Below are 19,698 nucleotides of genomic sequence, written 5' to 3'. Positions count from 1 at the left end.
AGGTTTTATCATATGTGGATAGTTTATGCTTTACTGTTTTTTCTGAAATAAGCCAGTGATTTATAATCTTGTCCATTTTTATTATGGTTTCTCCCTCCTCTGAACAACTAGCCGCTTGGCAGATGAGGGCTCTGAGGTCCAGAGTAGTAGCAGCTGGTTGGTGAGAAGCTGAAGGCTTCCTGACCCCCAGTCCATAGTTCTTTCTTCTGTGCTGTGCTTGTGCCTCTCTACGATGCTTCCCTCCTGGAGGTAGGAAATAGGAAGGACTCTGAGTGGGTACATGGTATGGTGAACTTTGCTTTTTCAAGGGTGCAGTAATTTCTATTCTTTTACAATTTGGCCTCACTATTTTATATATTATATTATGAATTTTCAGAATACTGGGTATATTTATATTGAAGAGTTTTAAAACTTCTTTAAGGTAAAATAGAATGAATTTTGGTGTACCCATTTCTTCAGATGATTGTTCCACTGTTTCCTTGTTTCTACCAACATTTTTTTTTTTTTTTCCTTTTAGGGCTACACCCATGGCATATGGAGGTTCCCAGGCTAGGGGTCAAATCAGAGCTGTAGCTGCTGGCCTATGCCCCAGCCACAGCAATGCCAGATCTGAGCCACCTCTGCAACCTACACCACAACTCACAGCAACGCCGGATCCTTAACTCACTAAGTGAGGCCAGAGATCGAACCCACAGGCTCATGGTTCCTAGTCAGATTGGTCTCTGCTGCGCCATGACAGGAACTCCCTTTCCACCAATGTCTATTCTCAAGTGACCTTTATACTAAATAGTCTTTGAAATCTGTATATATAAACTATATATAGTTTATGAAAACTATAAAACATATAGACTATTAATATTAATATCTATATATATTAATCAGAGTGGTCCTATTCTTTTTTTTTTAATTTTTTTTTGCTTTTTAGGGCCGTACTTACGGCACATGGAGGTTCCCAGGCTAGGGGTCAAATTGGAGCTGCAGCTGCCAGCCTACACCACAGCCACAGCAACGCAGGATCTGACCTACACCTTCAACGCACACCACAGCTCACAGCAATGTCAGATCCTTAACCCACTGAGCAAGGCCAGGGATGGAACCCACAACCTCATGGTTCCTAGTCAGATTCATTTCCACTACACCATAACGGGAACTCCAAAAACTGTATGTATATAAACTATATATAGTTTATGAAAACTATAAAATATAGAAACTGTATAAATATGTTTATATATATTAATCAGAGTGGTCCTATTCTAACTTTAGTTTTCAGAAAGAATATTTCTGCCTCTCAAATGCTGCCCTCTTTATGGTTTCCAAATTTCTCGTTGGATACAGTTTAAAGTTCTGTTTCACCTACCCTCATGTTTATATAAAAAACATTCTTCTTTGGAGTTCCCATCGTGGCTCAGTGGTTAACAAATCTGACTAGGAACCATGAGATTGTGGGTTTGATCCCTGGCCTTGTTCAATGGGTTAAGGATCCAGTGTTGCTGTGAGCTGTGGTGTAGGTCACAGATGCGGCTCAGATCCCATGTTGCTGTGGCTCTGGCATAGGCCAGTGGCTCCAGCTCCAATTAGACCCCTAGCCTGGGAACCTCCATATGCTGCAGGAGTGGCCCTAGAAAAGGCAAAAAGACAAAAAAAAACCCACATTCTTCTTTGTTAAACAACCAAACTTAAGTATAATTCATAAATCCATTGAATCAAATCAGTTAAAGCTAATAATATACAAAAATTTTTTCTTTGTCAGCTATTTTTTAAAAAGATAAAGCTCTGGCAGTATGGTACCATCATAACACTGGACATTATAGATCGCTGGAAAAGAAATTCTTAAATTTATGGTCCATTGATTTTCATCAAAAGTACCAACAGCACTCAGCACTCAGTGGGGAAAGAATTAGTCTTTTCAGAGTTCCTGTCATGGCTCAGTGGTAATGAACCCAGCCAGTATCCATGAGGATGCAGGTTTGATCCCTGGCCTTGTTCATTGGGTTAAGAATCGAGCATTGCCATGAGCTGTGGTGTAGGTCACAGACGTGACTGAGATTTGGCATTACTGTGGCTGTGGTATAGGCTGGCAGCTACAGCTCCGATTCAACCCCTAGCCTGGGAACTTCCATACGTTGAAGGTGCGGCCTTAAAAAGACAAAAAAAAAAAAAAGAGTGTTTTCAAACAGTGGTGCTGGTAGATTTCCACATGTAATGGAATAAAATTGAACTTCTTTCTCATTCCACATTCCAAAATTAACTCAAAATGGATCATAGAACTACATGCAAAATGATAAAACTTGTAGAAAGTGCTAGGCAGTGGTTCCTTCTGTATAATACCAAAAGGATAAGCAACCAAAGGGAAAAAAATAGATAAATTTTCATTCATCAAAATTAAAAATTGCGTTTTTTTCAAGGTACACCATCAATAAATCAGAAAGACCCACATAATGGGAAAAATATTTGCAAATCATACATCTGTTAAAAGATTGATGTCCTGAGGATATAAAGAATGTATAAAAAACTGTTACAACTCAACAGTGAAAGGATGGATAATCCAGTATAAAAAAACATACAAAGGACTTGAATAGACATTCAAGGAAAATACACAAGTTGCCAGTGAGCACGTGAGAAAAGATACTCCTCATCATTAGCCATCAGACAAATACAAGTTAAAACTGTAATGAGATACTACTTCACATCTACTAGGATGGCTAAAACCAAATGACTGACAATAACATGTATTGATAAGGATGTAGGACAGTTAGAACTTTGATGCATTGCTGATGGGAATGTAAAGTGGTGTAGCAACTTTGGAAAACAGTTTGCAGTTCCTCAAAATGTTAACCGAAAGAGTTCCCACCATGGCACAGTGGGTTAAGAGTCTGACTACAGCAGCTCAAATCACTGGTGGTGGGCATTTGATCCCCAGCCTGGCACAGTGGGTTAAAGGATCTGGTGTTGCTACAGCTGTGGTGTAGGTCACAGCTGTGGCTCAGATTCCGTTCCTTTCCTTAAACTTCCATATACCATGGGTGTGGCCCATTAAAAAAAAAATGTTAAACATAGAGTTACCATATGACCCAGTAGTTCTACCCTTAGTTATATACCTAAGAAATGAAAACATATATCCATGCAAAAGCCTATCTGTACACAGGTGTTCATAAGAGCACTGTGAATATACATAATAACTAAAAAAATCAAAATACCTCACCTCCTCTCGTGTGTAAGCTGATGGATAAACAAAATATGATATATCCTTACAATGAACTATTATTTAGCCATAAATAGGAATGACTGATACTTGCTACAGCATAAATGAGCCTAGTGAAAGAAACCAGCTATGAAAGACTACATGTTGAATGACTTGACTTATATGAAATGATTTATGGCAAATCTCTAGAAAGGAAGTTAGGAAAAAAAAAAGAAAGGAAGTTAGATTAGTGATTCTATAGGACTGAGGAAATTTGGGGAAATGGGAGTGACTGTTAATGGGTACAGGGTTATTTTTTGGGATGATAATGATGTTTTAGAATTGTGCACAACTCTGGCTTTAAATTAAAAGCCATTGAATTGTATGCACACTTTAAAGAGGTGAATTGTATGGGATGACTTTTATCTCAATAATAGGCTGTTATACAAAAAAAGACAAGGTCTGAGATACCTAATTGTCTCTTTCATGTTGTACCTGTGGTTTGTTATGATTCCAACTTAAATATGGACTTTGGATAGAGTCACTTCTCCAATTCTAAACTAGTACTTTACGGGTCTCTATCTTTATCCTGCATCAGAGCCTTCCAGAGCTTTACAGGCTTCTTTTCTTTTCTTTGGCCTCCTAAATTGTGTGCATAATCCTTTAGATATTCCAGCCTCTTTTGTATTTGCCTTCCATTGAATTTCCTTATTTTTTTCTTCCTTTATTAGTTAAGTATCCTGGTCTCTTCTTTCTGCTCTCACATTGTTTTTTTCCTCCTTTTCCATCAGACTAGGATTCCAAATATCCTAGTCTCTTCTTTCTGCTCTCACATTGTTTCTTTCCTCCTTTTCCATTATGAATAAACTTGTTTTTCTAAATAGCTATATTATTATCTTATCATAGCTTTTTATTATTTCTTTTACCTTTCTTTCTCCTTGTTACTGTTATACTTGCCAAGTATTTCAGTTGACCCCTCTTCCTGTTAAAGCTGCCTACATCTCCATTCCCTGGGATAATTTTATCTGTCCCACCTCAATCCCTTACCAATCCTCTTTTTCTCTCAGAGCTTTCAGCCCTTGGTTTCCTACTCCCATTTTGCTACGGAAAGCTGAGTGTTAATTTCCTCCTTCTATATGTCTTGTTCTGCCTTTTTCCCAAAGAGCTCTCCTAAGTGCTCTCCTTTTTGTTTTGACCTTTCTGGTTTTCATTCTAATTTCAGTGTTCCCTCCCCCACCTCATCTTGTCCACACCTTGTCTCTGGGCAACCTGTTCAGCATCTGCTCAGTTCTCTATAATATAACTACTATGTAAGATGAAGAGATCTGTGTCTTTTGATTGAACGTGCCTTCAGATGTTTATTTGTTGAATTTTTATTTGTTGAGTTTAATGGCAGTAAAAGATGAGATTAAAGTGTAAAAATCCCATTATAATGAATTCCTAGATGATTTTCAACCAAAAAAATTTTTTAGATTGAGGAGTATCTGCCTCCTCAGTTTACAAGGAAGAAATGACATGAGTGGACTGAGGTATAACTGATTTAGAATTGAAATTATGACAGAAACATTGAGGTAAGTCAGAGAAAAACATTTGGCAATTAAAGACCTCCCCTGATCTCCAAATCATAAATTTAAGAATAAATCAGCATGATACAATATTAGAGAGTAAAAAATAGTGCTGTCAGCATGATCCCGTTTTGGTCCAAAGAAAATTTATATATAAATAAAAGGCATCAGAAAGCATATGGTTACATAAAATCTCAGGATGGTGGGATTGTGGTTTTTTCCTTTGTTCCTATTTACATTTCCTAATTTTCTTTTATGAGTGTACATTGCTTTTGTAATGAGAAACACATTTTTAATTTTAAAAAAGTGACAGCAGAAGTATAGAAAGTAATTATTCTGAACATAATATCAGAAGTGCTAATAGAATTAGTATTGAATTAAAACAGGTTAATAGGGATTATAAGATTATCAGTCATATTGGCCTCACTTTAATTTCTGACATTTTATATTTCATTATTTTTATGTTTGCCTTGAGTTTCTTGGCATGATGTTTGTGTACTTTCTAAAGATGTCTTGGTGACTGAGTAAAATTCATTATAAGTTTGGAACTAAAATGTTTTTGATGGGTTTGGAGAAATAATTTTATAATGAAATGTGAAACTTTTGTGTGAAAGTTATCTTTTTTAAAATTGAGGTATAGTTGATGTACATTATGTAAGTTTTAGGTATACACCATAGTGATTAACAATTTTTAAAGGTTTTATTCCATGTGTAGCTATTACAAAATACTGACTATATTCTCTCTGTTGTACAGTATATCCTTATTTATTTTATACATTTTAGTTTGTACTTCTTAATCCCCTGCCCCTTATCTTTTCATAAACATAACCTGTGAGTGTGTAGAGTGCTGCCTCTATTTGATTGCTTCTTTCCATTGAAGAGATCTCCTTTCAGTAAGTGAGTTAATTATAAAAGAGAATTGTATAGAGCTAACTGAATCCCTGGAATTGTTTTTTCTCAGGGAGATGGTGAAGGAAATTGTTTCTATTAAATTGTATATAAAACAAAATTTATTCTTTATTGCCAGATTAGAAACGATACTTGCCAAATTTGATGAAGTGCAAAATTCAGGCGGTATGATTTTGAGTGTCTGCAAAGGTAAGAATAATTAAGTTATTCCAGTTCTCAAACATTTCTAAAATTATTTAGCAAAGTTCTAGATGGACACTAAACTATACCTTCAAGTCAGTATTGCATCACTGATTCAGCAGACTTGACTTCGTGACTTAAAATTTAGGATATAGTAACAAAGTATTTACATCCTGTGGATCATTATCTATCCTCTGACTTTTGGAATAAGTGAAAATATTAAGATTGGTTAATTGTCTAAAATGAGTCTATTCTTTTGTCTAATTTTTTGTATCTTTTGCGTTGAAGGTATAATGATCCTCTTGCCCTCTATCTTCCATGCATAAAATGTGTTTTCATTCCCAGAGGAATTATTTTACTTAGTTGTTTTTAGCAGAAATTGTAGGGTTGATTACTCTGTTACATCTATGTGTAGACAGTCAGTAACGATACTAGTAAAGAGACAAAGACTTAGAAACTTGACCAGTATAATCATTTTTTACTTTTAATTAGAATGAAACCAAGTTGGAAATTCAAGGAGATTTGGTGTTGGTATCTGGCATTTACTTGCTTTTGTGGTTGCCCTCCTTTTTGTAAGATTGCTAAATGGTGTTTAGTTTTATTAGCTAGCATTTACCTAGACTTCAGTCCTTAAGTACTAATTAACCATATATGTAAATAATATATTCTGTTTCCAAAGATAGTATACATGGTTTTTCCACCTGGAAAAGTAGGTTCATATTTAAGAGAGTGTGGTTAGCTTTGTAATGTGAATGATGTTGGAGAAAAAATTTGGTATATGAGTTGTTATAGTCAAATAGAAGAAAACTAGTTACTAATATAATTTAGTTCTTTTTCTCTGGAGTAAACCAAGATTGTGCCTTGTTTGCAGGAAGGCAGATGGAGTGAGAATTTAGTGTTAAAAAGATTATGCCTACCCAATCTAAACTTAGCGTAAATTGACTTCAGCACTACCAGTCCTCACCCTGATGGCCAGCTGTTTCTCACTCCACTTCTCTGAATAGAAGGTGTTTTAAGTACCGTGTCCTTATTTTTCTAACAGTTACTTCTGTCCATTTCCAGAGGAGCCATAAGCAGCAAGAAGATGGAGAATTGTTAAAATTCTTTAAATTGAGTCTTATGTGTTTTCATACCATTTACAGTGCATTCTCATTTGTGTATTCAAGACTACATAGTTATAACTCTAAGAAAAAAAAGGATAATGCATACTATAAATTTAATATATTTATTATTTGGATATGGTCTCTTTTGAACCTCTTATCATACTTATTTTTTGTGAGGTTATTTCTGTTACCTTCAAAATAAAGATTTTTTGTTTCCTCTTGTCTCTCCATAAACAGGGAAGTTTGGAATTAGTATCTGGCATTAATTTCTCTTGGAGGGAGACTTCAGAAATCTTTTTGATTGAAGTAATATTGCAAACAGTCAAATGTGCATGTTGAAGTTTATAATATACATATTGGTGTGTAAAAATTGGTCATCATGATTTTGATGATAGTATTATGCTGTCATTGAAAAAGACTTTAATGAATTTGTTAGTAAGGAAAGGGACTAGAGAGGAAAGCTCATTTATCATGTTGGCAGATCTCAAGGCCCAAGTCTCTTTTCCCTTGTCTTTATTCTCTCCTGGTGATCTAATCCAGCCCAAAGGCTTTAAGTGGTAACTATTTGCTGATGATTCCTGAATGTGCCTTTCTAGCCCTCATTTATCTCTCTGAGCTCTACATTTGGGAGCCTGTGCTTTTGATGACATTTCTGTTAGGATGTGTAATAGATATTTCAAGCTTAAGAAGTCCAGAGTTAAACCCTATTGTCTCTTCCTTTCCCTCAAAACTGTTCTTCCCCAAGTTTACCCATTTCAGTCAGTGGTACTACCATCAGCTCAGGCTAGAATTTTTTTTTTTTTTTTTGGCCACCCTGTGGTATATGGAGTTCTTGGGCCAGAAGTCAGATCCAAGCCACAGTTGTGACCTGAGCCACAGCTGTGGTAATGTGGATCCTTGACCCATTGTGCCGGGCCAGGGATCGAACCGGTCTCTCTAGAGGTCCCGAGATGCTGCCAATCCCGTTGAGCCACATCAGGAACTCCTAAAAACTTTCTTGATTAGAATTTATCTCCCATTCTAACTCATCAGTCATTTCTACATCTGAAATCCTAATATATGCCAAAGTCACTTATTTTTTTTCCATTTCTACTAGCAAAACCCTATTCTAAGTCTCCTTCAGCTTTTATCTGCGTTATTGTAATAGATATCTCTTTTACCCCTGGAATATATTTTGTACTTAGATGTAAGAATGGTCTTTTTAAGATTTAGATAGGAGTTCCCATCGTGGTGCAGTGGTTAACGAATCCGACTAGGAACCATGAGGTTGCGGGTTCGGTCCCTGCCCTTGCTCAGTGGGTTAACGATCCGGCGTTGCCGTGAGCTGTGGTGTAGGTTGCAGACGTGGCTCGGATCCCTCGTTGCTGTGGCTCTGGCGTAGGCTGGCAGCTACAGCTCCGATTCGACCCCTAGCCTGGGAACCTCCATATGCCGCAGGAGCGGCCCAAGAAATGGCAAAAAGACAAAAAAAAAAAAAAAAGATTTAGATAGATTGTATCACAGCAGTGAAGAAGACAAAGTTTCTGTCTCTATTCTAGTGAGAAAGGTAAATCATAAACAAGTAAACAAATGGATATCCAGAATGATTATAGTTAGTAATGGAAGAAATGTCACTATTCCTTGTTTAATGAATTTAATGAAATTAAATTATTCCTAAAATTCTTGCTTCTAAGTAAAAAGCAATTATATGAAAAAGTTATTTCTCAACTTTCCTAACTGATATTATGTTTTGTCCCAACCCAAGATGCTTGAATAATTTTCACAGGTAGAAAAATGTATCAATCCAGCACTGAAAACAAATTTTTATAATTAGCAGTTTGAAGGCAAATAAGTAGTTTATGCCTAAAGTAATATAATGAAGGTTTATTCGACTCCTTTTTTATTTTTACACAATTTTTCCCCACATAATTTTCAGTCCTTTGTTGGCTCATCATTACTTAAATTTTAAATTTTTTAAATAAAATTATAGACCAGGAAAACATTTAGGGCACAACTAAGGCTCAACATGGAAACTTGTGGAAATAGTTCATGCACACAGTAGATTGAAGAGCTTTTAAAGATACCACCTCTTCTCTCTCTCACTTGGTGCACATATGCAAAGCTAGTAATTGTGAGTTCGTGCAAACATGGCATTCAGTTCAGCTTTGTTCCATCTGATAGTCTGTGACTCAAACCTATTAGAGTAAGTTAAAAATTTTAGTGTGTCTTTGCCTAAAACCATAATAATGAAATATTGCATTGCTTACAATATATTGATTTAGAGTGTTTTGGGATTAAAAAAGTCATTTAACTAAATACACACAGACGAAACCCAAAGGATTTGTTGTAAAGGTGGTATAACTTTTTAAGAGCCACTGTAGTGGAAAGTTATCATCTAGGAGTTCTCTTGCGGCGCAGCTGGTTAAGGATCTGGCCTTATCACTGCAGCAGCTTGGGTCACTGCTGTGGCTCAGATTTGATTGCTGGCCCGGGAATTTCCACATGCCACGGATGTGCCCCCCACTCCCCAAAAGTTGTCATCTGCACAGTAATTAAGTGAAGTAAATAGTGTATGGAGATATTAAGTAACCAACTCAGTGATACCACTTTAGATAGAATAGTGGGGCAAGCCTGTCTGAAAGTTGACATTTGAATGGAGACCTGATAAGGGAGAATGAGCTACTCATTGGATACATGGTAGGAAAAATACTTTGGGCAGAGAAAACATGATCAAAAAGGCTGAGAGGTAGAAAAGGTCTTAGTGTATTTGAAGAATGAAAGGAAGACCAGAGCTGGGTTGAAAGGGAGACCATATATGAAATGAAGTTGAAAAAGTAAGCAGGAACCCTGAAATTGAGGGCCTTTTAGGCCGTGGAAGGGAATATAATAGACTTCTGAAAGTAGGAAGGGTTTCAGGCTGGAGAGGATTGTGGTGGAAGTGACATGGCCTAACACTATCTTAGATACATTTATTGTTAGGAAAAATAGCCTTTCTTTTTTCTTCAGTCCACCTCTTCTCCACTTATGCATGCCCTAGTATATAACTTTTCATCTCATGCTTTTGCCTCTGATTTCTTTTATGACTGCCATATCTGTACTTTTTTTTCATTTTATTTTTATTTATTTTATTTTTTAATAGTTATTTCCCCAATACAATTTTTTTTCTACTGTACAGCGTGGTGACCCAGTTACACGTACATGTACACATTCTATTTTCGCACATTATCATGCTCCATCATAAGTGACCAGACATAGTTTCCAGTGCTACACAGCAGGATCTCATTGCTAATCAATTCCAAAGGCAATAGCTTGTTCTACTCTTTTTAAGGTTTTTTTTTTTTTTTTTCTTTTTGGCCGAGACTGACATGCAGAAGTTCTCGGGCCAGGGATTGAACCCACACCACAGCAGTGGCATCAGATCCTCAACCGCTGCACTACAAGAGAACTCCAATTTAAGTTTTTAATTGAACTCTTTGACTTGATTTTCTAGAGCATAAGTTCAGCACACTCAGGAACACAAAATAAATTCTTTTAGCAGAGATTTGAGCATGTCAGTTAATTGAGGAATAGTAAGAAGTGCATGGCTTTTTTATTTTTGTCTTTAGGGTTTTTCAAGCCTAACTTTAATTCTTATGTTACAGAATAAGTTAGGCAGAATCTTTAAGTGCAGTGGAATTAGCTCTGCTATTAGAAGGACACTAGATTTAAAATTAATCAAATCGTGGCTGAAAGAAGTTAACACCAGCCTTGCAGGAAAGAAAAGACTGAAAGTTGCAGGCCCCTTGTGATTATGGCAGGGTCTGGTGTCGTCATGGAGCTTTCTAGACAGGCTCCTAGGCTAACAGAGATGTAAACACCAACGTGTTGGTAACTGTGACTGCAAGTCTTTTTCTTTTTCACGAAAAAACTACACATAATTCTGATTTGTCAAGTGTATTGTAAGGACCTAATGCAGTCTTGGCATGTAATCACTGTAAAATATTTCCCAACTTCTCTGTTTGAAAATTGTTGCTAGGAAAAAGAATTGTTTTGGGAGGCTGGCAATAAAATAAAGCATAGAAATTAGGCTTTGAAATTACCTTGCTATTTGGTGATAAGAGGCAATACGGTAACTTGCAGTCTAGTTTATAACATACCCTTTGGTGAAAAGCAAAGCAACCCTTTTCTTAGGTTGATTTACAAACATATCTGTTTGTGACCATGAGCCCCAGGGCTTTCTCGGAGCTTGACAATATGCTGATGCTTGTGCAGCTTGGATGGAGGGTGCTCCATGTCCCTGCAGCTGCGCACTGGCTAGGTTCTGTCTCCTCCACCAGAGGCAAGCTTTGTTTCGTGCGGCCCTGCTGTCCGCACACAGAGCAGCCTTTGATGGGCTGCCTTTGACGTGATTTGTTTACGGCAGCCAGAAATGCTTCCTGCATAATGAGAACAGTTAATCATGGAAACTAGGCTATTCCTGTTTGTGCACTTCTAGCAATCTTTTGCTGTAAATATTAAAAGGTAATGACAAAAGGATGAAAACCTTTTAAAAAGGCACAAATCAGTTAATCCATCAGATCATGTGATTGCTACTGATTACATGGATATCTTTAGGGAAGCAGGAAATGATTGCTGAACACATGCCTTGTGTTTTGATGATTGCATTAAAAGTCCCCCAGTGGGATGGCATTTATTGGTTCCTAGAGCTTTTCTTACATTAAATTGCTGGCAGCCAGTACAAGGAGAAACACCATAACCTGTATCTAACTGCATATGTGCAGTTAAAGAATAATCTTGATCAAGCTCTGCTAGGCTCTGCTAAATAGATGAGGATTTTCAGTAAGACCCCAGACTTTTATTTTGAAATGGAGTAGCAGCTGTTGGCTATTGCGGTGCAGAGCTGCAGCGCGGCCTGGGTCACACAGTGCTCCGGGTGTCTGCAGGGTGTCTGCAGGCTGCAGGCCGAGCCCAGTGGCGCAGGCATCAAGCTGCATTTATTTGCTGTGCTGTTTGACCTCTTGGTTTGAGAGAGCTCCCTGGACTATCTGAATGGCTATGGGAGATGGTGAGTAAGATTTATTTTTCTTCTTTCGCCTGTGTTATACACTTCCTTTTAAAGTGATGATCATTTGCTGTATAAGAAATATCTTTCTCCCTAAAGAATGAAGGACACTTTGTGTGTGTACACATTCATATGTGCATGTATGCACGTGTGTGTGTACTTGTCATTTGGTATCTTTTTCTACTTGATATGTCTGTATGGGATCTGGCAGATATGACAGTTTACCTTGCCACCCTAGCAAACCCTCAGTCTTTGGTGGTGGATATAAAGGGATATAGGAAGAAACATGGAATATATGCAAAAGCTTTGAAGAGAGAGCATGGCCTTTGGAAAAATGACAGATTTGGCAGGAAGATTTAGTTAGCTAGCTTGACATCTTTCATGTTGGATTTGACAAGTGGAATTCTGTGATGATAAAGTATATAAAGAAGCAAAATGGCTTGCCATGGACACTGTTTTAATGGATATGCTTGTGATTTGTCAATGTCCCTAGTAAATAGTTCTCTAAAAAATGTTTAGTCTTTTATAAATACTACATAGGTATAATTTGAACAAAAATTGATTTTGCTAGTATTTTATTGTGATAAGAATAATTTAAAAACCTATTTCTATAGTGCTTTATAGTCTTCCAAAGCACTTTAGTATACTTATTGTACATTAACTCCTAAGCTACAAATAACTGAAACATACAGAGTATTTTGTCATTTCCATTTCAAGATTGGGAAACTAAGGCTTGTTGAGATTTTAAGTCCCAGATCAAGGCACAGAGAGCAAACTAGAATCAGGTCTAGAGCCTCAAATGTGCATTTGGTATTGTCCTTCGTATCACTTAATACTGAACATGTTTCTTCGTTATTCAACCTTTTGTTAAGATGCTTTGAGGTATACTTTATAATCGCATCAACACCAGAGATGTGTGCAAAGGAGAATTTGAGGTTACTTCAAAAATGTTTTGTGTATTTTTCACTGCATTCTTAAGGAAGAATGGACTGTATTTGGTAGTTTTAACTTTTAACAGTTTTAGCTTTCTTTTATGACTGTATAATGACTTCCCTCTAGGGAATCTGTTCCCTTGGGATGATGAAGAATAGGGTGAAAACTTACCAAATCATGATATTAGTAAATAGTCACTTAAACTATTATGTACCTTTTAATGGAAATATGATAGTAAATCTGGTTATGCATATCATTATAGTTTATTCCAAGAATTTTCATAGGTGTTTTATTATGTCTTTATAGAAATAAATAACAGTATAATTTTGGCTTCCAATTTTTAGAGTAAAATAATCAAAATTAGCAAGTTAAGTTTTTATATACTTAAGGGTATTGCCAAGTTTCTTTGTTTGTTATTCCTAAACCTTAATTTACAAGCAGCTCTAAATGTTACATATGATTTGGGCCATATCCAGATTTTATTTATTTTTTAAACATTATAGGTTCAATGGCCATCAGTGTATATTAACTTCTCTTTTTCAGGTAATACTAAATATGTTCGGACTGTTTAGGAATGTATTGATTTTTTAAAAAAATCAAAGTAACAATCTCTTTTAAATCTCAGAGGGTAACTTGCCTGCATATTCTCTTTTTCTTTGAAATTGAAATACTTTTCTTGGATTTTATTGATAATTAAGGTAATACACCTTTATTAAAGAATTTAAAATCTTGGAGTTCCCGTCATGGCTCAGCAGAAACAAATCTGACTAGCATCCATGAGGACAAAGGTTCGATCCCTGGCCTTGCTCAGTGGGTTAAGGATCCGGCATTGGTTTAGGTCACAGATGTGGCTCAGATCTGGCATTGCTATTGCTGTGGCGTAGGCCAGCAGCTGCAGCACCAATTTGACCCCTAGCCTGGGGTCCATATGCTGCAGGTGCAGCTCTAAAAAGACAAAAAACAAAGCAGAGAATTTAAAATCTTTATAGGTCTTAATAGTTTCTCTCATATAATACACACATATAGTCTCTCTCATATAATACACACATATACCATATTAGTATCATGTAAGACATATAACAAATGGATTTACTATTCTTAACCTTTGTTTTTTATTCTTTAATAGATATCTTCTCTTTTTCAAAATTCAGACAATACAAATAAAGCAAAACTCCTCTCAAAACCACCTCCAAGCCCCAAGGCCAGGTATAGGTAGAGAGGAAAACGTTTATTAGTATGAAGTTAGTTTGTCTTTTCATACATTTTACTCTGCCTTACAGGCACATTAAGTATCAAAATAAATGATTTTGTTTTGACTATGTTTACATAAATGTTATCAATATGTTTTTGCCATTTACTGTGTCTACTCAGTATGGCATAGTGATGTTTTTTAAATGTCATCCTTTGTAACTGTTTCATTTGTTTGAACTGTTGCATAGTACTCCATAGCATGGGTATATCATAATCATTTCTTCATTTATGGAATTTCAGATTACTTAATCACATATTTTTCTAAATAATTCTGAAATAAACACCTTTACACAAATCGTGTGTGCAGGTATATATTTTTAAAAATAGTCTGAAGTAGAATTTCTGAATCAAAGTTTTTATTCATTTCAAATTGTGTTAACTACAGCTAATTTCCTTCAAAAGAGGCTTTACCACTTACATTCCCACCAACAGTGCCTTCTATTTTGCATTCCTTTCAGTTCCCATTATTATTAGTCTTTTTTAAAATTTGTTTATCAGATTGGTGAAACGTATCCTACTTTTTGAAAAAACATCTCTGCTTTCTAATAAAGTTGATTGTCTTCATAGGTTTAGTTGTTGTTTGTATTTTCTTTTCTGAAGATTGCTTTCTGGCATCCTTAGCCAACTTTTTGGTTTTGACTTTTTTGTTTATTTGTAGTTGTTCTTTATATATTCTGTTTATTAATCCATTATCTGTTAAATACATTATATAAGCTTAACTTCAAGGCCATATGAAAGATTTTATTAACGGTTTTATTTCTAGGCATACACGGATTTGTGAAGGTCTTTTTTTTAATGGCCACACCCACAGTACATGGAAGTTCCTGGGCCATAGATGGGCCAGGAATTGAGTCTGAGCTGAATCTTTTTAACCCATTCTGCAGGCCAGAGATTGAACCCACACCTCTGCATTGGCCAAGCCACTGCAGTCAGGTTTTTGGGGTTTTTCTTTTCTTTTTTTCTTTTTTTCTTTTGACTTTTTTAGGGCTGCAGTAGCAGCATATGGAGGTTCCCAGGCTAGGGGTCAAATCAGAGCTGTAAGTCACTGGCCTAGGCCACAGCCACAGCAGTGCCAGATCTGAGCACCATCTGCAACCTACATCACAGCTCATGGCAATGCCAGACCCTTAACCCACTGTGAGTGAGTACAGGGATCAAACCTGCATCCTCATGGTTTCTAGTCAGGTTCGTTTCTACTGAGCCAGTGACGGGAACTCTTGCAATGGGTTCTTAACCTACTGCACCACAGTGGGAACACCTTTTTTTATTTTATTTTATTTTATTTTATTTTTAATGTTCTTTCTATGTGAAGCACCTTAATGACTATCAGTTGAGTTGTTGGGGTGACTTTCAGGTGCCTTTCTGTTTAGTTGTCCTTATCCTTACCCAAGAGTGTAAAACCAGGCAGTCAAACTGATTAAGAGTTAAAAACCTGTAGGATTATTATGTGGCATTGAGCCCTGAAATCAGCCTCAAAAGCTCACAAGAGGAATTTGGCCTTTTGTTGTTGTGCTGCAGAGTGGATGGAAAGAAATAAGGTTTTGTTGCAAATAGACTGTTTCTAAACTTTAAACATTTCAACACAGTCTTTTATTCCAAACATGAATCTCTTAAAAAACATACAGGTGATGATGTAACCTTGACTTTCTTGGGGTAAGCCTTTTGGGACCATGCCAAACTGACATGTAACCACTGCTTTGGAGGCTTGGGAATAATAGCAAGAAATTAATGCTGAATCTATTCTCCTTTCATCCAAACCCTTGAATATTTTATGTTATATACCAGGATTGGATAAGTTAAGTAATTGAAAGAAAGCAATCTTTTAATTTACTGGCCAAAAGGCCAAACTTTTCTCCCAGGAGCAATGATAAGCAGTAAAGGGTCAGAGTTCTCCCATTGTGGCTCAGCAGAAACAAATCTGAGTAGTATCCATAAGGACAAAGGTTCGATCCTCAGCCTCACTCAGTGGGTTAAGGATCTGGTGTTGCCGTGAGCTGTGGTGTAGGTCACAGATGTGGCTCGGGTCCCGAGTTGCTGTGGCTGTGGCCTAGACCAGTGGCTAACAGCTCTGATTCTACCCCTAGTTGGGAATCTCCATATGCCATAGGTATGGCCCTAAAAAGACAAAAGACCAAAAAAAAAAAAAAAAAAAGGGAAGAAGAAGTAAAAAAAAGTCTGTAAGAAGAAGTAAATTGCAAGAGAGGAAAAAATTGGGCATTCATCAGCAATAAAGACATATAAGTAGTGGGTACTAAGATTGAAAATCTTGAAACAAACCCATTTACCCACCTGGGTTCAGTAGCAACATGTCCTCAAACTGATGTTACTAATGAACCTGAATCTTCAAAAAAAGTTCACATCTTTTCTTTGTGCATGCAGAATGTATAGTTAATGTTCTTGACAGTTGTTATAAACCTGTAGCTCTCGTAAAATGTTAACTATTTGAAATGACTACGTTTCATAAAGGTTCTAAATAGGCCTTATTATGAGCCTCATTTAGCATTTAGTTTGTTATCATGGTTAACATGAAACAGCAATTTTATTAATACCAAATAATGGTTTAAGTTGTGTTTGTCCTTTTACTTCACTCAACTATTGAAGGTCTTAAATTTTTTCAAGGCCCCTTTAAAGAAGAGGTTAAAAGTCTTCAAATACTTTTTAACCAGTGTGTTAATATCTGCCTATAAATTTTAAAAAGAGACTTTATCAGATTTCTTGGTCTCTCTTAAAATTTGTGTGAAATAAACTTCATTTTTAATAAATAGCTAGTTATTTGATTAACTGTGCTGTTCAGAACAGTGTCTTCATGTGAGTATTAAATCTGGTGATTGTTTTATTTACTTGGATTTTCAATTTCTAATCATTTTACTGAAATTTTTAGTTTTAGTGTAACTTGAAGACATTTAAAATTTTACATTTTAATTATCTTACTTCTGAAGACTTGTGGTTTTCTTCAGCTCTGGGAATCTTCTGGGGTTTTTTTGATTAGGTTTCTTCCTTTCATTAGCTTTAGTCCCTCTTTATGGAATTGTTATTAGTCAGATGTTGAACCTTCTGGGCTGACTCACTGTGTTTTTTATGCTTTCTCTTCTCTAAGTTTCATCTTTTTCTCTTTTATTCTGTGTTCTGGGAGGTTTCCTAGGCTTTTTCATCAAGTTCTTCTATTAAATTTAAATTTCAACTATTAAACAAAAGTTTAAATAGTTTTATGAACTGTCTTTTTCCTTTTTTGCTGGTTCCCTTTTTACAGAATGGACATGCACACCTGCATATAAAATTTTGAGCTCCCTGAGTTGGGGGTGGGAAGAGCTTAATGATGAAATCATTCCATAGATTTTTCACTTCTTCCTTGCCAATCAGCCCTGTACTTGCTGGCTTAGAAATTGTCACTTTTCTCATTCTACAAGGTAGATCAGTTCTCTCTGCTGTTTCAGTCTGCTTCCAAAAATTCTAAGTTACAGCTTTGCTGTGGTATTATTCTTCAAAAGCCAGCCATCCTTTTTTTATAAGAAATCATTGCTATCTTTTAGGTGCTGATTTCACATACTCTCTGCCCTTCCTCATTTTCTTTGCTCTTATGATGTTGCTTATCATTTTATTGGGGTTTCATTGCAGGATTTTGAGCAAGAGAGTAAAGTGATTCAAATTACCATGATTTTTTTTTGGTCTTTTTTTTTTTTTGCCTTTTCTAGGTCCGCTCCCATGGCGTATGGAGGTTCCCAGGCTAGGAGTCTAATAGGAGCTGTAGACGCCAGCCTACACCACAGCTCACGGCAATGCCAGATCCTTAACCCAATGAGCAAGGCCAGGGATCGAACCCGAAACCTCATGGTTCCTAGTCGGGTTCGTTAACCACTGAGCCACGACGGGAACTCCTACCATAATTTTTTTAAGGAAAAATTTCAAACATACCCAGAAATAGAGAGTATATTATGACAAACCTCCATTGTCTGTCACCCATTATCCAGCTTCAGGAAATTATCAATACATAGCCAGTCTTTGCTCATCTGTATTCCTACCTATCTTCCCCTAGCCCTACTGTACCGCTGGACTGGCGTGTGTGGGTGCGTGCACATATGCACATTCACTCATACACATATGTAAATTTTTTTTTTTTTTGTCTTTTTGCCATTTCTTGGGCCCCTGCCGTGGCATATAGAGGTTCCCAGGTTAGGGAGGGGTCGAATCGGAGCTGTAGCTTCTGGCCTACACCGCAGCCACAGCAATGCAGGATCCAAGCCACGTCTACAAGCTACACCACAGCTCACGGCAACGCTGGATCCCTAACCCACTGAGCAAGGCCAGGGATCGAACCCGCAATCTCATCGTTCCTAGTCAGATTCGTTAACCACTGAACCACAACGGGAACTCCAAAACATCTTTTTTAAAAAGATTTTTATTTTTTTATTATAGTTGATTCATAGTGTTCTGTGATTTTCTCCTGTACAGCAAAGTGACCCGGTCATATATATATTTTATATATATACACATACATTTTTTTTCTTACATTATTGTCCATCATGTTCCAACAGAAGTGACTAGATATAGTTCTCTGCTATACACCGGGATCTCATTGCTTATCCACTTCAAATGCAGTACTTTGTATCTACTAACCCCAAACTCCCAGTCCATCCTGCTACCTCCCCCTCCCCCTTGGCAACCACAAGTCTGTTCTCCAAGTCCATGAGTTTCTTTCTTTTCTCTAGATAGGTTCATTTGTGCCATATATTAGATTCCAGGTATAAGAGATATCATAGGGTATTTGTCTTTGTCTTTCTGACTTACTTCACTTAGTATGAGAGTCTCTAGTTCCATCCATGTTGTTGTAGATGGCATTATTTAGTTCTCTTTTTTACGGCTGAGTAGTATTCCATTGTGTATATGTACCACATCTTCCTAATCTATTCATCTATCAGTGGACATTTAGGTTGTTTCCATGTCTTGGCTATTGTGAATAGTGCTGCAGTGAACATAGGAGTGCATGTAAGTAAAACGTCTTTTTAAAAGATAATTACAGTACCATAGTCACAACTTTAAAAATTAACCCATAGTATCAAATATTTAGTGTTCAAATTTCCTTGATTGTTTTATTTTATTTTATTTTATTTTTTTTCGTCGTTTTGCCAGTTCTTGGGCCGCTCCTGTGGCATATGGAGGTTCCCAGGCTAGGGGTTGAATCGGAGCTGTAGCCACTGGCCTACGCCAGAGCCACAGCAACGCGAGATCCGAGCCACATCTGCAGCCTACACCACAGCTCACGGCCAATGCCAGATCCTTAACCCACTGAGCAAGGCCAGGGATCAAACCCACAACCTCATGGTTCCTAGTCAGATTCGCTAACCACTGAGCCACAACGGGAACTCCTCCCTGATTGTTTTATAAATTTTTATAGTTGAATTAGGGTTCAAACAAGGTTCACCATTGTGATTAGTTGATGCATCTCTAAAGTCTTTATTCATCTTGTTCTCTTTTTCTCCACTTGCCATTTATTTGTTGAAGAAAAAACATCTATCAGGTGATGTTTTCCCACATACTAGATTTTGTTGATTGAGTTAC

General features: G+C 36.8%; 1 protein-coding gene across 28 annotated transcripts in view; it reads left to right on the top strand.

The window, feature by feature from the left end:
- CLASP2 (cytoplasmic linker associated protein 2) overlaps positions 1 to 19,698 on the top strand; it is a 204,308-nt gene that overhangs the window by 34,063 nt on the left and 150,547 nt on the right. For 26 of the 28 annotated variants that reach the window (XM_047769742.1, XM_047769668.1, XM_047769725.1 and 23 more), the window contains exon 7: positions 5,774 to 5,844. In XM_047769742.1, coding sequence (XP_047625698.1) covers positions 5,774 to 5,844 — 71 coding nt within the window. Of the gene's footprint in view, positions 1 to 5,773; positions 5,845 to 11,348; positions 11,962 to 19,698 lie in introns of those variants that run through there. The other 2 variants (XM_047769760.1, XM_047769751.1) reach the window with 1 other exon arrangement.

Source organism: Phacochoerus africanus, chromosome 1 (genome assembly GCF_016906955.1).
Source record: "Phacochoerus africanus isolate WHEZ1 chromosome 1, ROS_Pafr_v1, whole genome shotgun sequence".
In the NCBI taxonomy this organism is placed as follows: domain Eukaryota; kingdom Metazoa; phylum Chordata; class Mammalia; order Artiodactyla; family Suidae; genus Phacochoerus; species Phacochoerus africanus.
This window is presented reverse-complemented; position numbering and strand designations above follow the sequence as displayed.